The 22980-nt window shown below is 34.0% G+C and overlaps 1 protein-coding gene across 6 annotated transcripts; it reads left to right on the forward strand.

Moving 5' to 3' along the window:
• Positions 1-236: 236 nt before the first annotated feature.
• LOC120071389 (villin-4-like) lies at positions 237-10608 on the forward strand. 6 transcript variants are annotated; one of them, XM_039023647.1, is made up of 25 exons: positions 237-571; positions 993-1088; positions 2857-2943; positions 3221-3320; positions 3915-3983; positions 4063-4299; positions 4375-4552; positions 4718-4850; positions 5102-5264; positions 5345-5492; positions 5635-5735; positions 6267-6422; positions 6720-6788; positions 6893-6961; positions 7095-7232; positions 7331-7459; positions 7790-7937; positions 8065-8075; positions 8344-8484; positions 8682-8807; positions 8924-8989; positions 9254-9584; positions 9677-9879; positions 9971-10137; positions 10234-10608. In XM_039023647.1, the coding sequence occupies exons 3-24, from the start codon at positions 2888-2890 to the stop codon at positions 10082-10084; spliced, it is 2886 nt and encodes a 961-aa protein (XP_038879575.1). In that variant the 5' UTR covers positions 237-571; positions 993-1088; positions 2857-2887; the 3' UTR covers positions 10085-10137; positions 10234-10608. The 6 variants fall into 6 exon arrangements, with proteins under 6 accessions (XP_038879575.1, XP_038879578.1, XP_038879576.1 ...); XM_039023650.1 differs by having other exon boundaries at positions 2863-2943; XM_039023648.1 differs by lacking the exon at positions 993-1088.
• Positions 10609-22980: the final 12372 nt, after the last annotated feature.

Below are 22980 nucleotides of genomic sequence, written 5' to 3' on the forward strand. Positions count from 1 at the left end.
AAAATTTGATAAGTCTTGAATAAATAGACAAGTTTTGAGAAGTCTCTGTTTTTGAAAAATCAACAATGTACCATATTTGAACAGAATCTTCCACAGTTTCCATAAAAAAGGGAATTACTTTTGTGCTGGAACTGTACTGTCAAGCGTTAACATTACATAACATAAGCAAATTGAATTAGCATACCGATTTAGACTAATGGATTTCAAAACTGATTCAAAAATGGTGGAAACGAAAAAAATAGAAAAAAGAAACCCCCAAAAAGCAAAAGGAAAAAAAGCGGAGAGAGATTTTTGCTTCCTATCGCAAAGCCCCACCGTAGGCTTTTTGGCTGTGGTTGAATAATGGACGGTGACCGACCTTTCTCTCTCTTTCTTAGCAGCCAATCCTCACACCGCGGAAGTCAGCCAACCCATTTGCCAATTGCAATTCCCTGACCAACCAATTTCATCCCTTTTCATGCTTTAATTTATTGTCTATTTCAAAATGCAGAACAGACAAACTAATTCTGTGAAGAAGCAAGGGATTTCACTGTAAGGAGTAAACGACACCATTCTCGATTACATTTTACAGGTACCCATCTGGATATGTTTGTGTTTTTCTCTTGTTTGATGGTTCTTATTTATGTATTTTTTAGTATCATACTGTTCATTTAATCTAATTTCACCCTTTACTGTTGTAAATTTGAGATGTGATTAATTGGGTCCAGACTTCATTGATTAAAGAACATAAAATTTCATTTCAAAATTCATCTGGGTAATGTGGGTTTTGCGGTGAAAAAGGCTAATTCCTGTTAATTTATCTCGTTGGGTGGCTTTTTTGTTGTTGTAGTTAGTGATTTGCACGCCTGTCCTTAATCATTCCCTCCATATTCTCTCTCTGAATTTGTTATTCATATTATTTATTCTTCTTCTTCTCCTTCTTCCGCCTCCATTTTCTCTCCGTGTCTTTGCCTTCTTCCTCTCTCGTACGTTCTCTCTACTGGGTTGTGAAGATTGTACAAATTCCATAAGCTTCTACAAGCTGGGATTGGATCTGGGTGCTTGTTCTTTTTCCTGTTATTCATTTCCCTGACGTTTTATTCAACCAGGTACTTAAATATTTCGGCCTTTTCATTCCTCTTTATCTTCCTCTTATTCATATGGTGCATTAATTATGTTTATCCTAGGGAGTTTTAACCTTTCAGTTCCCTAAATACAACAAGATATTCCTTGTTCACTTGTTTTGTTCCTTGGTACCATTGGCTTTGTGGGATATGCTTGTCGAAGAGTAAAAGTATATGGTATTTTCTTTGTTGAGCCTGAAAATTTTGTTAATAAAACACTTGCTCTGTTATGGTATATATCAAATTGAGGAATGAATTATCCAGTATGCAAATATGAATTATCATATTCATGCTGCAAAGCGCTTCCATGGGTTAGAATTTGAATGCTGGGAAGATCTTGCCATGTACAGTTGAGAATTGTATATGCATGTCACCTTTTATTTTTCTGGGTACGGAAAATTCGTTTCTAACTTCTGAGTGTTTGAGTCTCACAGTCATGTCTTCATATAAGTAAATTTGATAATCTGATATATTGCTCATTGCACTTCCCACTCTCTAATTAATGGACCATCAGGTTTTGTTGATTTCATCATTTCGATGTATTTTGTTCTTCTGAGGTGCAAGCTTTACCGTCCGTGAGGTGTAATACTAGTTTCTTGGATTGTAAACATACACTTCGTTTAATGTTTCAACAGTTTGCCCTAAACTGGTTTAATGTTGGTTACATTTTCAAAAGGAAGCTCCTCATTACTTAAAATGCTTTGTACTAATTATTATTTACTTAGAAAATTTTGTTCAATTAGTTCATGTTGTGTCTTGGTATGAGCATCAAATCATTTAAACCGAGCCATACTACTCAGGTCTTATGCTTGAGGACATATATGCTTACATTCACAAGTAGGAGAAATGTTGGTTACACGAGATATTGTGTGAAAAGAAAGCATTAAAGATAAAGTTTTTTCTATGCTGCAATAGTTTACCTCATTAGATCGACAGATTACAAGAATATGCAAAGGAAGGGTGAATTCTCAGAGCGAGCTACGTTAGTGGTCTAGGATTTTGTGGATGCTGGCATGCCCTGCATCAAAGGAAAAAACCTTTATGAAAGCATAATATAAAGTGCTAAGCTTTAGTTGGATGATAAGTTTTTATTTGTGCAAAAGAGTAGTGGAAGAAAATTGGGCAAGCTCTATTCTTCGAAATGACGTCTGTTACAATTTGGAAAGGAAGACAGAGAATATACTGGGATAGGACAAGAGAATGACAGAGATCTATTAGGGATGCACCTCCTTGAAACACACTAAGTCACTAACTCATTTAATTCTAGATTTGGTTACTGGTTACTGAAATTGGAAAATAATTTTGTCTCTTCATAGTGAGACAAGTAGAATTGTCTCATAACTTCAATCAACATTTTTGGGATGGTTTTGTCTGTATTATTTATTCTTTAGTCAACAGAGATCTTAATGTCAAAACTAGTTTAGTATTTCTTATCGTTATCCCACGAGCAAGTCCTTGTGACTTCAGAATGTATTTTGCATTTTATGAGCCTCTTTTAAATTCAGCTACTTCACATCACTGTTGAGTTCATTGTAACTGTTTATGCCAATTTCATGACTCAAGGAGGTAATTTTACCTCAACAGTTCCACAGCTAATGTCACTTGTGAGAATTTTTTGGTAAATGAATTTTTTTGGTTGTGAAAAGGGGACTTCAACTTGTGATAAGATTTATTTTGATTCGTAGCTAGTCTCAACTCAATGATCTGTTACATTTGAAGAAACCACTTCACACTGACTTTATGTGCCCAAAAGTGGCAGGTAACCACAGAGTTGCCAATATAACATGGCTGTCTCCATGAGAGATTTGGACCAAGCTTTTCAGGGTGCAGGCCAGAAAGCGTATCCTTAAGTCATGTGACTTAAAGCATGCTTATTATCAGTACTTTTATGGTATATTTTTTCTATTTTCTAGTAAATCTAGCTTATGAGGTAAATTTTTTCCTATGGCAATTGATAACATTTTCCAACAAACCAAGTTTGCACAGTTAGTAAATATACTAAAATTTCATTTTAACAGTCTCTAACGTCTATCTTCGATCACTTTATAATATGATTTACAATTGCTTCATCTCTTGCATCTGGAGGTTTCTATTTCATTTTCCTTGACAATAGATAGTGGACTTGAAGTATGGCGCATCGAGAATTTCCGCCCTGTTCTTGTACCAAAATCATCTCACGGCAAATTTTTCATGGGAGATTCATACATAGTCCTCAAGGCAAGTGGTTTTGGTTTGGTTTTTTACTATTTGCTTTGACAAAATTTGTCTCGACACTAGACATTTTATTTTAATAGGTATCCTTAAACAAACATATTGCAGAACATTATTTTATGTTAAATAAGGCTGAACCCAATCTTTCTGCTCCAGATGCAGTGGATGTAGATCTGCTTCCTTTATGAAAACTATCAAAACGTTAGCTTCTCATATTTTCTTTTGGACAGTAGTTTTTAAATTAGTTGTCACGTGATCTGTCTCCTTGCATCTAATTCAATAAAGGTTAGATGCTAAAAGGATGAAGGAAAGAGATGGGATTTTGTTTCATTATTGACTTTATTAATCTGTTGTGGGCTTTTAGCAGACTTGGATTTGAGGACATAAAGCCTATTATGGTTATCCTATCCCCATTCCGTTTCTTCTTTAAAATGTATTACCCCTCCACGTTCTTTCTTATAAGGAATTGCAATCATTTTGATGAAGTAACTGCAACCTGCTATTACAGCAGCATGCCAGCATTAGAAGAAGAGGAGAAAAAAAGCCCCTTTTCGTTCTTGGTACCTCCAGTGATTCCTGTATTTTGTGTATTCTTTGCAGACCTCATCCTTAAAAAGTGGTGCTTTGCGGCATGATATTCATTATTGGCTTGGTAAGGATACCACTCAGGTAAGCTCAAATCAATCGGTTCTCGTCTGGTGGTTATTTCTTGGTTCACAAATTGAATTTTTAAGACCTGTCAATTTAGGATGAAGCTGGTACTGCAGCCATCAAAACAGTTGAATTGGATGCAGCCCTTGGAGGACGTGCTGTTCAGTACCGTGAAGTGCAAGGCCATGAGACAGAGAAGTTCTTATCATATTTCAAACCGTGCATTATACCACAAGAAGGTGGAGTTTCCTCTGGGTTCAAACATGCAGAGGCTGAAGAACACAAGACTACGTTGTATGTTTGCAAAGGAAAACGTGTTGTTCATGTTAAAGAGGCAAGTCTAACCTCAGATATGCAGCTGATAAGGAATTAGCTTTTCCATTTGCTAAGTTTTTCATTCTGTTGGCAGGTTCCTTTTGCTCGATCTTCACTTAACCATGATGATATTTTCATTCTTGATACCAAGTCTAAAATATTCCAATTTAATGGTTCCAACTCATCCATTCAAGAGAGAGCGAAAGCATTGGAAGTAGTTCAATACATTAAAGATACATATCATGATGGAAAATGTGAGGTAGCCGCCATTGGTAAGTAACACAGAAATTAGTAGTCCAGCGCTTTTTTTGTTTTTGTTTTGTTATTTTTATTTATTTGATTAATTTTGTTATTATGAGTTTGGTTTACTACGTTTGAAAGCTCATAGTTTCTACGTTTTTGTCACTCATAATCCAGTTATGTCTATTGTCATACAGAGGACGGCAAATTGATGGCAGATGTTGAAACTGGGGAATTTTGGGGTTTATTTGGTGGTTTTGCTCCACTTCCAAGAAAAGTGGTCAGTGAAGGTGATAAAACGGTTGATTCACATCCAACTAAACTACTGTGGTAAATATATTACCCTGTTTTGTTTTGTTTGTTTGTTTGCTTTTTTTTTTTTTTCCATGTTTCATGAGAAATCATGACCATATCTTATCACTAGTTACTTGCTGCATTTTCAGTTCATCCCTTCACAATAATGTATATTTTGGTGGAAAATAATCATATTTGCTTCCAAGTTCTATAATTCTAGCTTATTAAAGTGTTTTATTCAACTAATTAATGATGTAGTTCTGATAGTAGTTTGTATGTCTTTGAAGTGTTGAGAAGGGCAATAGAGAACCTGTTGAGGCTGATTCTATAACTAGGGAGCTGTTAGAGACAAATAAATGCTACATTCTGGATTGCGGGACAGAAGTTTTTATATGGATGGGAAGACATACTTCTCTTGATGGAAGAAAAAATGCCAGCAGAGCTGCAGAAGTAATTCCCTAGACCTCCCAGTTTATTTATTTTAGTTCTTATTGAAGACTTGAGAATTTTACATCTCTCCTTGTTAACAGGAGTTAGTTAGTGATCCTGATCGTCTACAATCACATATAATGCGTGTGATTGAAGGCTTTGAACCTATTATCTTCCGAGCCAAGTTTGATTCATGGCCTGAAACAGCTGCTGTATCTGTGTCAGAGGATGGTAGAGGCAAGGTTGCAGGTTAGTAAGAAGAAATTCTCTGATTTATGGTTCTTTTAGTAAATCTTTTGGTTTTCATTTTCCCCTGTTTTCTCACTGTAATGTTGACATTTCTCCTGCTATTGTGTGATGTTCTCATTTTTCTTTTGGGGTTATCTTTTAGCACTTTTGAAACGTCAAGGAATTAATGTGAAGGGTCTTTTGAAAGCTGATCCCGTAAAAGAGGAACCTCAACCTTACATCGATTGTACAGGAAATCTACAAGTAAAGTTTCTAAAACTATCTAAAATTGGCTTTCTCTCTCTCTCTCTCTTCCTCCCCTTCAAGATAAGCTTCTGCAGTTGTAGTACCTTCTGACTTCTCTTGGGGAATCCAATTCTAGAAAATGTATGTTAACTCCTTCTTTTCTCCACAAGGTTCGATGAGCCATTCTAGAAATTATGGTACAATACATATTGATATGGCAGAAGAAGGAACTGACAACCTGGGATGTAAGAAATAAATGAACATTTGCTTCACAATCAGTTTGAATGTAGGAAGACAAACATGATGATGGATGTCTTGGAAAATCATTGGAAACCAACCATAAATTTATTGATTAATAGACACATGGTTCAAGAAGTGGTCTATTTTACTATGCATCAGCAGTGTTCCAATATGAAATAAGTTGAAATTTCTATAGCTGTCCTTAACATAGAGATATCAGTAAATATGGTTAGATAGTTACCTCTTAGTTGCCTATTAATAATCTGCATAAATGATTTACCCAATGCTGAAAACTCCCAAATTTTTCAGGTCTGGCGTGTCAGTGGCCAGGAAAAGCTTCTTCTTCCTGTCTCTGATCAATCAAAATTTTACACTGGAGATTGCTATATTTTTCAATATTCATACTCGGGAGAAGACAAGGAAGAATATCTCGTTGGAACGTGGTTTGGCAAACAAAGTGTTGAGGTAGTTTTAGCTTTTCATTCCTAATTGCCAATTCCTTACAGTCACCACCTCAACACCCTTGGTTGGACAAATAAAAATGGATTGTGTTGAAGTAGGAGTAGTGATGTTCCGATTTTGTCATGTTTGAAGCATAAAAATATTTGAATAATGGTAATTGGAAAGTTGTTAAAGGCAACACTTTCTATAGGAAAAGTTGTAAGCATAGAGAGATTTTTTGTGGCATGTCCGGGTTTGATTTTATATATTTATTATTTGTTTTTTGAGGAATATCTTATTAGTTCATTTCTTTTGAAATAGGGAGAAAGAGCCTCTGCGTTATCGCTGGCCAGCAAGATGGTGGAATCACTGAAGTTCCTGCCTGTCCAGGTAGCTTCCACGATTTAAATTGTCTGCTTAATAAAATGTTAAATACAATTACTTATTCTGCGCCATCTCTAATTGAGGATATCATCTTCGTTTCAAATTGCTAGGCTCGAATTTATGAAGGATATGAACCAATCCAGTTCTATTCAATTTTCCAGAGCTTTATTGTTTTTAAGGTATGTGTGGGTTACTTAATGGAAATGCATATAATTGTATTATATTAAATGTTTGCTTCTGGAGATAAATCTTTCTCTCTCTCTCTCTCAAGTTGAATTATTTCCTGAAGTTGAGTGATAAAAAATTTTGCAGGGTGGGTTGAGTGATGGATACAAGAATTACATCACAGAAAATGAAATTCCAGACGTGACAAATTCAGAAGATGGAGTTGCATTGTTTCGAGTCCAGGGCTCCGGCCCTGAGAATATGCAAGCAATTCAAGTTGAAGCAGTACGTTACTCTTGCCCCATGGTCTTTTGCAGTTTCGCCTTGTGCATACTTCACACTAATATACACATTGTCGTTTTTTCTTCTTTTGCTTCCATCAGGTGGGATCCTCTTTGAATTCCTCTTATTCTTACATTTTACATAGTGGCTCTACTGTTTTTACTTGGTGCGGAAGTCTTACCAATGCAGATGACCAGGAACTTGTTGAAAGATTTTTAGATGTGATAAAGGTGATAGTTATATGTTTTAATGAACACGAATTTGTCGGATGGTTGAGTTCCTATGATAAGAATAGCTGAGTTACTTGTTACTTTTCATTGATGGGCACCATTATGAATCCAGCTGCCATTAGAACGTGTAAATCGTATGTTGTTAGTTAAAGGATTTTGAGGGAAATAATCTCTCTGTGAAAACAAAAACTTGATGATCAGTTCAATTGGACATGGAATATTTCTCAACTATGCATTCCTTTGGAAGTTCTTTTCTACTTTCGTTCAGACATCCGTCTTTGAAGTTCATCTCTGGAAATGTCTTCTCATATAATTCCCAATTTTCTGCAGCCAAACTGTCAATCCAAGCAGCACAAGGAAGGCGCAGAGTCTGAACAATTTTGGGATCTGTTGGGAGGAAAATTGGAATATCCTAGTCAGAAAATTGCACGGAATAGTGAGAGTGATCCACACTTGTTTTCTTGCACTTTTGCAAAAGGTGTGTTCAATTATATTTCAATTGTAAAATGTACTATACCCTTTCATCATTATCCTTTGTTTTTGGTTTATAAGTCTAACTTTGTTCATGGCATTGATTTCGCTGCAAAAATGGTGGCATCATGCAGAAAATTTGAAGGTATTCTCTTCTTATTTATTTCTTGAAATCTTCTAAAAAGGAACATGCATCAATCAATTCTATCTTGAAACTTAAACAGGAGTTCTTAATTTCCTGTTCAAAAAAGTACTGCACCAAAGTTCCTGCGTTCTGTGTGCTCTGTAAAAATGTCTTATAGTATATGGTCTCAGGCAATGCCTTACGTTTCAGCATGGTGTCATATATGTTGTAAAAGAATTTCACAAGCAGTTGTTTCCTATATCTTCTTCAGAACTTTATGTTATTGCAGGTTGCTGAAATATACAACTTTGGCCAAGATGATCTGATGACAGAAGATATCGACATTCTTAGTTGTCACTCTGAGATCTTTGTTTGGGTTGGTCAACAGCTTGACCCCAAGACTAAAGTGCATGCTTTAAAAATTGGTGAGGTATGTTTTATTACTGTTCATCATGGGAATTCCTTTTTTGCTCTCTAACTTCTTTCTTCCACCAATCATCAGGAGATCGAATCTTTGTCAAAACTTGCAAGCTATCATTTGCTCTTATGTGTGCTATAATGTCTTTTACTCGTGGTTTTCTGGGTATATCTTCTTATTTTCGTTTTTTTTTCTCTAATTCTTGACAGAAATTTCTTGAGATCGATTTTTTTCTTGAAAAATTGCCACGCGAAACTCCGATATATATCGTCATGGAAGGAAGTGAACCACCTTTCTTCACACGTTTCTTCTCATGGGATTCTGCAAAATCTGCAGTAAGAATTATATGTTTATTAAGTTAAAATTATCTGTATTCCAAAATTCTGACAATAATCTGATTGCTTATTTCATTTGAATTTTCTTTTTGTTTCTTTTAATTATTCGAATACAGATGCACGGAAATTCATTTCAGAGAAAGCTTGCATTAGTCCGAAATGGCGGTACTCCTACTGTAGATGTAAGTCTTCTTCTGGTTCTTCTATTCAGTCATTTTTAAGAGCTGACCACTGCTCTGAAACAAGGTTTTTAAAAGTAAATTGAATAATTTGATCTTGACCTCTTGGGATCAATGATAATTAATACAATATTATGAGAGGTCCTTCAGCAACACATCTTACTTTGTTTCCTATCTTGAAAAGGGGTATTTGAGAAGGCTATTCAGCTACTATTTAGTTAGAATTTGTTAGATGTGTGTAGTTAACATTCTTTTTTGATGGCTCAGAAACCGAAGCGGAGAGCTCCTGTAATGTATGGAGGAAGGTCCAGTAGTGTGCCAGAAAAATCACAGCGCTCAAGGAGTGTGTCGTTTAGTCCCGATCGAGTCCGTGTGAGAGGAAGGTCGCCGGCTTTCAATGCATTAGCTGCAAACTTCGAGAACCCAAATGCTAGAAATCTTTCTACTCCTCCTCCAATGGTTAGAAGATTATACCCAAAATCTGTCGCTCCTGATTCATCAAGGCTGGCTTCTAAAAATGCAGCCATAGCAGCACTTAGTGCAAGTTTTGAACAGCCACCGCCCGCCCGAGAAGCTATTATACCTCGCTCTTTGAGAGGTATGAGTTCATCTAAGTTTCACCCACAGTTCATTTACAACCATCGCGATTACCTAGTTTAATAGAATTCCTCTTCGTTTGTGTTTCTTAAGGGAGCCTAGGTGCCTTGAAGCCGAAACCAGAGTCGGACAATAAGGAGAACTCCATGAGCAACAGAATAGAATCTCTTACCATACAGGAAGATGTGAAAGAGGGTGAAATTGAAGATGAGGAAGGTCTCACAATACATCCATACGAATCCCTTACAACAAATTCAAGTAATCCAGTATCAGACATTGATGTGACGAAGCGAGAGGTAAGAATTTGTTGATGAAACCATTGGATGAAAACCGACCAAATCTTTAATCAACATCGAGTTCTGACGTGTGGAATTTGAAAATGTGCAGACATACCTGTCGTCGGCGGAGTTCAGGGAGAAATTTGGAATGACAAAGGATGCTTTCTACAAGCTACCCAAATGGAAGCAGAACAAACTTAAAATGGCCTTGCATCTGTTCTAGATCTCCCTGCTAACAATGCCTTTGATTGCTCGTCGTCGAGTTTTGGTTGCCAGGTAGGTGATCGTTTTCCTTGCAACAGTATCGATTCGCTTACTTTGGCATTCCATAAGATGTTACTAATTGATTGCAGCAATATTATTCTTTGGCAGATGTTCAACTCAGAGTTCTTAATGGAGAGCCGGTCGGTGCATTTTAAGCTGTTTCTGCTCCCAAACATACTCAGAGGTGTTCTTAATTGGTTCTAATGCTTTTCACTAGCAGTTGAGTTAGTTGTGCGATATATTCTTTGAAAATTGGTTTGATGTGAGCAATTTTGGTTTTTGTTATCTAATTCTTTTCTTGTTCATTGGGTTTTGTTTTTTTTTTTAATTGAAAAAAAAAGGAGAGGAGAAAAAAACAGAGAGATAGCAGTTTACTTTTAGTTGTATTGATTGATGATCGAGGATGGAACCATGTACAGCATTGTAAAAATTAGTCCTCTCATTTTTGTTCATTTTTAAAATAAAAAGTGTGATTTTTAAATAGTATTTTCCACATTTTCTTCCTATGTGTGCTGTTTGTTTCACATTTTTCAAAAAAAATAATTGTTTTTGTTTATTGTTTCCTGACTTTTTTTTTTTTTTTTTGTTAAAATTCAACACTGAGTTTAGTTCATGCTCAACTGGCATTTGTATGTATCAAAAGTTAAGAGATCTTTAGTTCAAATCTCTCCATCCGAGTTGTAGTTAAAAAAAAAACTTCAAATAATTTTGCTTGAATATTATTAATTGAAATCTTCTGAAAGAATATTATTGGATGAGCATTATTGAATTTCTTATTTCAAACCATGGTCCTTTATTTATTTATTTATTTTTAATTAACAAGTTCTCAATAAATAAACTATATTTTTAAATGTTTTAAACTCCTAATAAGTTCTCTAAATATCGTTTTAAAAAACTTGTGTTTTCAATAAATTATTAAACATAAATACGATACGAGACTGCTGAAATTTATTAATTATGGCAAGGTTATTTTAATGGATAGTATGTTAATTTATTGAAAAATAATAATGGGTAGAAAAAAAAAGTATTCACAAATCTAGCATTAATTTTCTAAAGTTGCAAATATAGCAAATGTTTTAAATATGGTTTTTGTTTTTGTTATTATTCCAATTTTATCCTCATTTGTATATCAATGAGTATATTTGATAATACTTTTATATTTGGTATATTTGTAAAATTTTGAAAATCATACTAAATTTATAATTTTTAAGATATTTTTTTTTGCTATTCTTGCAATTACTCCGATTTCTTGGAAATAATGAATTTATGAGGATTTTTATCTTCCTTTTTGTTAAATTTTGTAGGTGATTCAAAAATTGAATTGGGGTAAAAATTGTAATTTAACGTGTCAAATTTGATGAAGGTGAAAGTTTTGGTTCGAAATGGATGCAAGTCACGAGTTTAGACTTAAAATTGATTTTCTTTCGTAAACTATATTATTCATGATTATTAAAAGTTATATTTTGTTTTTTCTTGAGATATTATTATATAAGTCTTGTTGATATTTGTTCCGTGTAGGAAAGTTCGAATATAGTTGATATTATAAAACTGAAAAAAAGTAGCATCTTTTGTTTTTTCTTTAAATAATTCTTTTTTTGAAACGTTTCTATACATTTTAAAAGTTTTTTTTTTTTTTTTTTTTACTGTTTATTATTGGCCAAATTCTAATATTATTTCATTTTCTAATTATCGACTAATCCTTCAATAAAACTATCGAAGCTAAATCGTTGACAATACTATGTTCCTGAGAATAAAGAAGGTATGAAAATAAGTTGGTCCGGAGATAAGATGTCTGATAATAAAAAATGACGGGTTATGTATGGAAATAAGAATAAGAATAATATGTAAGAATAAGATGTTTGATAACGTGTTAAACTTTTTTTTTCAATGATAAAGTATAAAATTAATAAAAATTAATTCTCGTTTGTTAATTTATTTTTATTACATTAAGTTATTAAATTAATTTTAAGCCATTAAAATTTAAATGAATTTAACCACCCACCCTCCAATTTAATATATTTATTATCAATTAAATTTTTATATTACACATTTATTTTATCAGTTTTGATTTAAAAAATATTGGTAATTAATTTAAATATCTATTTTTTATTGTAAACTTTATTAATTAACTAATGGTTTAATGTTAATTATAGCTATATATATATATATATATATATATAAAGAAGTTGATATAAACTAATTGATTAAATAATCAAATATTGTTTTAATTTTAAAAAATAACTATGATTATAGATTAAACTACAAGTACAAATGTACAAGATGTTTAATTGAAAAAATAACTTATTTATATTAGTTAATTAATTAATATTTTTTTTTGTAAAAGACTAATTAAAATTTTAATAAATAATTTATAATGTTAATATATATTACCAATAAAAAGAGATTTAAGCAAATATAATCATGGTTATTCTTTTTTTTTTATAAAAAGAATATGTGTTCATAATTAATTCATAATAATAGAATAAATTATATATTAGCATTATTATTAATAAAATTAATATATATGTCATTATAAAATTAATTTAAACATATTTATAAAATTATATAGTAATCACTATCAACAAAGAAGAAAAACAAATGAAAAGAATAGATAAAACGTAAGTGAGAGAGAAAAACCATTAGAAATGAAGAAAACCCATCTATATTGGGTGGTTATGAAAAACTTCCGCAGATGGGAATATGAAAATGTCTTGGAATAAGATGTTCTCATTCCCAAAGTTAAAAACTTGTACCAAACATGATAATAAATATTCATTTCTTATTCTCACTCTTTATTTCCATGAACCAAATGGGCTATTATATTTGTATTCTTACCATACAAAATGTTTAAAAGAACAAAATCTTTTGAACCATGCCTATTTGGTTTAACGAAGGTATGTATTAACTCTTTTTGCCAACGAAATTAATATTTTGGTTAATGTCCATCAATATTTCATAAACGAAAAGCGTAGTTGATGGTTTGTTGTTCACTATTTTGTAAGGTGTAATTGTTCTAATTTCGTTGCTCTCAACCTTCTTTTTTTAGTTTGGAAGATCATGATACTTGTTGGCTTTCAATCTTGCTAATGAAGTTAGGTTGGTCGATTAATCGTTTTTGCTTTAGTGTGCTCTTCCCAGAAAAAATTAAAAAAAAAAAAACTCTTTTCGTCAACATGGACGTACGTAACTTAATTACATCCTCGACCAAGGGTATGTTCAAATTCAACCAATATGTTTGAACCAATTTTTTAAAAAGAATTTATATATAAATATATTTATTAACCACCGTCAGAATTATGATATTGGCGAAACAATATTTGTTTTGGGCATTAACTCCTTGGGCTTTCATGAATTGTCTCTGGTTTTGTTTCTAGTGGTATCTACCTAAGAGGTCGTTCTTCAAGTTGCCAAATCTATAGAATATTTCTTTCCTTATTTAACTTATTCAACATAATATTTTATTTGGGATGTTTTCTGTTTTGGTGATCTGATGATTTTATATGGGGATATTTTCCTTCATTTTGCTATGTTATTCAAACTCAAGTTGTCCTCCTACTAGGGCTGCTGCACATATTATTTTGTGAGATTATTAAGTGTATTTGACAGAAAATCTACTTCATTGCATCGAATTCAAGAAGAAGAGGTTTTGTGCTTTATTTGTGGCAACGTGTTCTTTACTTGCTCTTGCAGTAAGCATTTCATTGCAACGAAGATTGTTCAATCTTAGGTGGAGCCTAAGACATTATTGATCGAAAAGGATTTCTTACACTTTAGGGAGAGCTTAAGTTATTATTCATCAAGAAGGAAGTTCTCAAGACTTAGAGGGAGCCTAAGTTCTCAATTGAAGAGAGTTCATAAATAGAAGGAAAGATATCATTAAGTGAGCAGGAGTCTCACACACTTAGGAGGAGCTTAAGTGTTTCAACACTAATATACACATACTTAGGGGAGCCTAAATTCAAGTGAGAAGGAGTCTCACATATAAGGGGAGCCTAGGTGGTTAGCCAAATCGAGCTATACATGTATCACTGTAATCTTCGTTATTTACAGATAAGTACTGATGGAATGTACAAGCATGCAACAAAAGTAATCAAAATCAATAAGTACTCTAATTACACTTAATTTGAGTTCTTAAAGCATGCAAACATGATTTTATCAAAGAAGAGGATTTCCAGAACAGTTATCTTTGAAGAATCCTCCAAATCTGAGCTATTCTCCACGAATTTGAGCTTCAAATCAGCAGTAGACCACGAAGAGTGTCTTCTCTACTATTCTCAGTCTTGGATTTGAGTGGTGGAATTCAGTATTCAAGTGAATTGAAGCTAATTGATTGATGGTACAAAGTGAAGGAACTCTTAAACAAGAGAATCCATGAGCGGAAGCGGATATTTCCAATTTCACTGTGACAGAATTACCACACATACATTCTAACATACAGATATGCATTGTAACACTAATTACTGACATGCTTTAACAAATAAAATACAAAAGACTAAAAGAATTACCAGTTGAAGACTTTCTTCAATCAAACTCAGTCCAGCGGAAGCGAACTCCTCTACGCTCCTCATCGTCCAGCAAACAGTCGCCTACTAGCACCACAATCGTCTTCTTGATCAGCAGCGTACGAACCAATAACAACCGAGGACAACACCACCACTCGAAGCCCTCGGTATTCTCGGAGTGAGAATCCAAAGGGTGGACTTTGATGGAATTGGTAGAGGGGAGGAGGAAAAACGACTGTGTTGAACGAACAATCAAGTGGGAGATAGTAGAAGACTATCGTATAGTCGGGTGCTTATCGTTTAAAAAGGGGGTACACGATCATGTAGGTTTAGCTAAACGATTGTTTAGATCTACTCGGTGCACTAAGCAATCATATAGAAAACGTAAGCGATCATTTAGAAGTCGCGGGCGATCGTTTAGTGCGCAGGTATGCAATCATTTAGGAAGACGGGCACTATCGTTTAGACTCTCAACGCTAAACGATCGTATAGGTTCACACTATGAGCGATTTTTCTTGCGTGTCTTACAAAATGAAAACCATTTTCATTTTATTCTTCAGTTACAAGAACTGAATTCGAACTTATCACTTTTGCACGATTATAGAGAAATACTCGACCAATTAACTCATAATCGCCTAATTAATTAAATAATAAATATAATCATATTATATACTTAACCTACAGTTTGATATCATATATCTACTATAGTATTTTCTCCTTTACTTGATATAAATCATATTTATATTTAATTTCCTCCAAAATAATGTATCTCAATCATTTAGTCAATCATATCATATACAATTAACCAGTTCAATTATATTATATATAATCGAACTCCCTCTTGTCAATTTGAACATTTCAAACCGACCCAAAAATTGATTCTCAACTTTATCCAAGCTACCAAGGGGATCTTATGAACCTATGGGTCAAAACTCCAACGGTACGTGAATAACTAACTAAACTCTTTAGCTACGTGATCCACCATCCATTAACTGCCAGACATTGCACTAAAGACCAACAACTGAACTCCTCTTACCACAAATATATTTCTGTGTCCATCGGATATAACCAATCATGAGTACGATAACCCTTCACAGATGTTCGTAAGTACAATTGGGCCAAATTACCGCTTTGCCCCTGTAGTACATCTCACTTCTTAAGTACCACTGATCCCTCTAATGAACAATACAACATAGTCCAACTATGTGTGAGCACCTTTTGGGCCAAAAGAAGGTGTGTGGCGCCACATCGTTTAAGTCTTGGAATCAGCTCTTAAGGGAGTTATCTATCTACTTGCCTTTGCTTCAAGGAAGGAGTGAATTCCATCTTGTATAGCTGAGTTCCCAGCTCCCAAATCAGACGAATTCCAAAGTGGTAGGTTTGAGTCGGTGGCTTGGCCACTCGTACCCATGCAAATCAAAGGACCGCCTTCAATGGTAGGAGTTCCCAACTCACTTAGGATTAAGGTAATGTTACCTATGGTCATCCTAGTGAAGTGAAGTCTCTGCCATGAACGGTGTTATATAACGAGACGTTAACACTCCGTGGTCAGGTCTTATACAAACTCTTTGTATAGAACGCTCCCGCTCGCATGTTTCCTACACGAATGATCAGGATCAGACTATCTGTGACAAGTCACAATACTTGTGACCATTCCACAAAGCGAGCCGCATTCGTAGCGTTACCANATACTTGTGACCATTCCACAAAGCGAGCCGCATTCGTAGCGTTACCAAGATAAGGTTTCCCTCCTATATCCATATACTATAGACCATTTTAGTTATCCCTTAAGACATGATCCACTTGTATGTCATCACATATATGCTCAAGATACATAAAGATAACCAGGGATTTTAGATTTATTGGTTTGTGGTAAAGCAAATAAAACATTCAATTGAGCAAAATCAAGAAGTGAAGTAAAATATCATATATTATACATCACAAGCATTCGTACAAACGGTTTACAAACTACAGGACACGAGACTTTAGGACATCAACCTCAATACAAAGAGGATTTGTGAGAGGAAAAAATCTGCAGCCATTCAGAATTTTCAGCAACACTCTTTTTCAAATTCTGAAAATTGGAGAGGTTTTATGCATCATCTCGGAGATCCAACTCATTGACAACTCAAATGGAAATGAGAAAGTGGATTAAGTGTTTGATCAAGATAAATCCACCAAGCAAGCTTTAAAAAATGTGGATTTTTCCATTAACTATTAATTTTCAATTTAATTCAAAATTAAACAAATACAAAATTCAATTTCTAAAATTGAATTTGAAAATTGAAAATTAATTTGATTTTAATTAAACAAATTTAATTAATTAAATAAAAATTTAATATCAAATATTAAATTAATCAAACACCTAATTTTAAAACATGAATCCTATTGTAATCAATATTTAAATATTTTAAACTCTCCAATTTTATTTAATTTCGATAAATTAAACGTTTAATTATATCGAATATAATTATTCAAACTCTAATTTGAATTTCAACATTTCATATTCGAACCTTAATTTGCAATTTGAACACTTCAAATTGAAACCCTAAATTCAATTTGAATATTTCAAATTAAAATTCAATTTGTGATCCAATCACTAAATCGAATCCCTCTCGGGCCAATGAGTGGGTGTGACCCCTTGTTCAAAACCTAGATTCAGTACTTAAGTGAACAATCTTTCTCCTATCCCTTAATCGGGTAGGTGTGAATTTTGTCTTGCACCCTATTCCCTAGCTATCTACTCGGTCTTACCCCTGAAATGGGAGGCTTATTGAGCCGACACTGTTGAGTCAACCCTCATCTATGCAAATCTAAAGATAATCCCGAATAAATAGGAGTTTATAGTTAGCTCAAGATTAAGATCTAGTTACCTAGGTCATCTATTCGAAACAGTCAATTTTAAACAGTAAATAATGTTATCAAGTATGAATGATTTATTTCTTGGTTCGATCTTATGCAAACTCATTGCATAGGACACCCCCACTTCTCATGTCTCCATATGAACGATTCAGAATCTCACATCATTTGTAATATCTACAAATTGGGCTGCATTCGATAGTGTTGCCAGAATAAGGTACCCAACCTTATTCATATACTATAGACTGTTTTGGCTATTTACTCAAACTTGATCCATCTTTATGTCTCCACATAAAGTTCAAGTATTCATGTAATAGCCATGGATCTTAGTTTATTGGATTTAGTCATTACAAGTTCAATTTACATATTCAACAACACTATAATTGAATAAATGTCAATAGCATCTTTATTGATAATAGAATATGTTTAACTTTACAAACTGTGAGTTTTAGGACATACAACTCAATAAGTACAACGTTGTAATTGGTTTATTTTATATATTGGTAGATTATCTTTCTTGGGCACACTGCCCCCCAAACGTAGGTGGTTCATCACCGAAATCGGGTTACAAATCCCTATATATTCATTCTTGATTTATTCTTCGTTGTCTTCTTGTTGTCTCTGCCTTTGCTAGGACGTTGTGTGAAATCTACAGATCATGGGCTCCAATTCCATTTAATTTTAATTTGAACGTTTCAAATTAATTTCTCAAGCTACTCTAAAGCTTAACCATTTACAAGCTAGTAGGGGACCTCGCGGACCTACAAATCATGGGCTCCAACGATCCGAGATTAATCGGTTAAACTCATTAGACTGATCTAATCCCCATTCGTTAACTAATGGGTCACTCCATTATAGCCCATAGTTGAACTCCTCTCATTGTAGATATATTATGTCCACTTTATGTAACCATAATCAGTAAGTCGATCCTTCACAGGTTGTTCGTAATCACAGCTGAGTCAAGATAATCGTTTTACCCCCGTGAATACATCGTGGTTCTTAACTTCCCACTGACCCTCTAATGAACAATTCTGATTCATAACATCTATGAATCAAATCCTCTCTATCATGAGAAGGCGGGGCCCTAATTATTCAAGACCTGGAATCAGTACTTAAGAGAACAACCTATCTACTAACCCTAAAATCGGGTAGGAGTGAATTCCATCTTACAGAGCTATGTCCCCAGCTATTCATCCGGGCTTATCCCTAAAATGGGAAGCTTATTAAGTAGTGTTGTTGGACTACTCTCACCGTTTGCAGATCAAAGGATCATCTCGAACAAATAGGAGTTCATAGCTAGCTTAGGATTAAGATCGAGTTAACCTAGGTTATGTAATAAATGAAACAGTCAGTTTTAACAGTAAACGATCGTTATAAAGAAAAGTGACTATTTTCATGATCCAGTCTATATGCAAACTCATTGCATAGGATGCCCCCACTCTCATGTCTCAACATGAACGATTTGTGGATCGCATCGTTTGTAGCACTTTACAACTTCTTGTAATAACTACAGAGTGGGCCGCATCCAATAGTGTTACCAGGATGAGATACCCAATTTCATCCATATACTTATTAGACCATTTAGGCTATTTACTGTTAACTTGATCCTGTTTATGTCACTACATAAAGTTACAGCATTCAGACTATAGCCATGGATATGTTTATTGGATTTTCATAATGTTGGGTTTTATGTCTTAAAACTCATGGTTTGTAAATATTAGAACTTATTCTGAGAATTCAATAAAGTTGTTGTTGAATATATTGTTTTTTAGAAATCCAATAAACCTCTGTCTCTTGACTATTAGAAGAGTACTTGAACTTTATGTGGAGACATACAAGTGGATCAGGTTCGAGTAAATAGTCAAAATGATCTATATATGAATAAGGTTGGGTACCTTATTCTGGTAACACTATTAGATGCGGCTTACTCTGTAGTTGTTACAAAGATTTGTAAAGTGTTACATACGAAGTGATCCTAGTTCGTGCATGTTGAGACACAGGAGTGAGAGTGTCCTATGCAAATGAGTTTTGTGCAAGATCAGACCACGAAACTAGTCACTCTTACTTAATGCTGTTTACTGTTTAATACTGACTATTTCAAAGTGATGACTTAGGTAACTTAACCTTAATCCTGAGCTAAATATGAATTCCTATTTGTTCGAGATTATCCTTTGGTCTGCAAACGGTGAGAGTAGACAAATTACCTCTGCTCAATAAGCTTACCATTTTGGGGATAAGACCGGATGAATAGTTGGGAATATAGGGTGCAAGAAGGAATTCACTCCTACACGATTAGGGTTGGTAGAGAGGTTGTTCCCTTCAAGTGCTGATTCTGGGTCTTGAACAAAATGCCCCACCCTCTCATTTGCCTGAGAGGGATTCGATTTATTGATTGGATCACAAATAAATTGTTCATTAGGGAAACAGTGGAACTTAAGGAACAAGAGGTAATTTCGGGGGTTAAACAGAGATTCGACTCAACCATTATTACGAGCAACCTGTGAAGGGTTAACTTACTAATCATGGTTATATCGAGTGGACATAATCTATCTACAGTGAAGGGAGTTCAACTGTGGGCTTTAGTGGAATCACCCATTAGTTAATGAATGAGGGTTAGATCGGTCTAATGAGTTTAGCCGATTAATCTCGTATCGTTGGAGCCCATGATCTGTAGGTCCGCGAGGTCCCCTTATTAGCTCGTAAATGGATAAGCTCTAGAATAGTGTGATAAGTTAATTTACAGTGTTCAAATTAGAATTAAATGAATTTGGAGAAATAATATTTAAATATGATTTAAATATTTGAAGATGGAATTGTGTTAAAAATTAATTTAATATTTGATATTAAATTAATTAGAATTATTTAAATTGTTTAAATAATTATTTATTAATTTTATTAAAGAAAATTAATTTATGAAATTAATTTTGTAAAATTAATAATATTTTCAGTTTTATTAAATAAAATTTATTTTTGAAATCAATTTTGATAAAATAGAAAAAGAAAAGAAAAACACAAAGTTGAAAATTTGATTTTCCATTTACTTCATGAACTAGCTCATCAACAACCCACTTTAACTCTTCATCTCATGCAACAAGCTTCTTTGCATGAATGTCTGCAATATATAAAAGATTTTGGAGTGTTTTGGAAGAGAGCAATCAAACAAAAATTTTGAGAAAAAGTAGAGAGAAGAAGGGTGTTCTTCTACATGGTTGCTGTTGTGAGCTTCTCCAAATTCACTTAATTCCAGCTTATTTTAAATCCCACTATTCAATCTTAAGCTCCAAGAAGATAGTAGAGAAGATCTTGGGGTGGTCTACAACAAGATCCTGTGGAGATTTGCAGCTGAATCGAAGTTTAGAGGAAGTTCTTCAAAGGTATGTCATGAAACTAATTTTTTCTGTTGAAGCATGTTTTCTTTTCTGTCAAAATTAATGAATTAGGGTGCTTATGGATCATGGTTTCTTCCGCTGCACATTGGTACCTTCCAACACATAATAAGATGCAAAATTAACAACTTTATTATTATTGATAAATAGAATGTTTAATACGAACTGCGAGTTATAGGACATTCCTAACAACGAGGTTGAACATTCAGAGCGTTGTGATGCTCGGGACAGCGTTGCAACGTTGAGCATTCTATCAAAAACTCGATACTCGATGCACGATGCTCCTTTACTCGACATCCTTTTACTCGATTATACTCAATAGCCTTTTACTCGATGGCTGGTTATACTCGGTGGAACTCGATGGCATCTTGGTAATTTCAACTCCTTTGAAGTCCAGATGTTCAAGTCAACTCTAAGTTACTTCAAATTAACACCGTTCTGCACCAAATGATTAATTCTACCTCTTGATTGTTTGGTACCTACAAAATAAGAAAATAAACATGTAAAATCCGATAACGAGCCCGAATTAAGCTAGGAATAATAGCTCTTTTTGAGAGCTATCAATGAATCTATAGCAAAACTTAATGTTGGATTGCTTAACATTGTCAATGAGTCATTTGCTCTAGGATAGAAAATTTCTAAAGAAAAGTTGATAAGGAAAGTACGTAGGTCTTTACTTAAGAAATTTGATATGAAAATTACAGCCATCGAGGAAGCTCATGACAATGAAAGTTAATTAATTATTTGGATATCTATTAACCTCTGAAGTGTCCTTGGAAGAAAAATTAGAAAAACGAAATAAAGGAGTTACTTTATGGTCCTCAGTTGAAGGGGAGCTTGATGTTTTGAATAGGGAGATTGATGAGTCTCTTGGTGATTTTATATCCTTCTTGTCCAAACAATTCAATCGTGTTCTCAAACAATTTAAGAGTAAGATAGGAAATCCAAGCTCTCGGAGTACCATATCAAAAGAAATCTTCCTCCTAAATAGTCTAAAACCGAAAATGCTTGAAGAGAACCTGACAAGGTTGGTTGTGCTAGCTACCAAAACAAAAAGAAGTTTTTCAAGTGCAGAGAGTGTGAAGGCTACAATCAATTTCAAGTTGAATGCTCAAATTTTTTAAAAAGGCATAATAGAAGTTATGTCTTGATCTGGTCTGATGATGATTCTGATGATAGTAGTGACTTTGAAGCTGATGTCAAGGCACTTTTAGTAATATCTTATCTAACACTTCGTCTTATGAAAATCCTAAGTTTGTTGTGTTCATGGAAAGTGAAAATTGTGAGAATAATCTCGTGTCATCTAATCCCTCATATTAAACATTGTTTAACAAGTGGCAAGACGAGTTGAAGGTTCTTGATGTTCAAAAGGAGAGGATTAAATCTCTAATGGCTGAAAATCATAAACTTATGTCTATAATTGCATATTTAAAATGTGAATTAAATCTAATTAAGCAGAGAAAGACTCCATGTACAAGTCAGTTAGAATGCTGAACTTAGGCACTGTGACTCTAGATTGAATTTTAAAAAAAAGATAAGCTGTTGTTGGTTCACTTCGTGATGGGAGATTATGAGTGTAGTGTATTAGGAAATTTGAAAAATAGGGTGCAAATATGAATGATTCGTTGATGATGCGTTAGTGATGCATTAAGGGTCGCGTGGCACTGCCCTTTATGCATTCAAGTTTTCCTGAATCGGATCCAAGTATAAATCCAATTCAGGTTCCTGGTAAGTCCAGGGTCGAACTCAGGGATTTAGAATAAAGCTAACGCAGAACTTACGTTGTAGCTAATGTAGAAGTATCCTAAATGAATGCAGAATGAGTTATCTACACTAAGTTTGTTGTGTGCGTGCAAAAAGGTACAAAAAGGTCAAGTAGAAAATAGGGGGTCGTGTGAAAATGGTGTTCAGTGCAAGTGGTATGCGTCAATCTAAGTGAAATGTACACGTACAAGAATGCGATGCGGATGGAAATGACTTTACTTGTTTATCTCTGTAATGCGTTAGATTTTTGCTTACTTTCTATTCAGCACTTCTCAATGCGAATGTCATACAATTTCCTATCTCTAGGATGTATGCGTTAATCACAAAATGCAATAAAACACTAG

This window comes from Benincasa hispida, chromosome 2, assembly GCF_009727055.1.
Source record: "Benincasa hispida cultivar B227 chromosome 2, ASM972705v1, whole genome shotgun sequence".
In the NCBI taxonomy this organism is placed as follows: domain Eukaryota; kingdom Viridiplantae; phylum Streptophyta; class Magnoliopsida; order Cucurbitales; family Cucurbitaceae; genus Benincasa; species Benincasa hispida.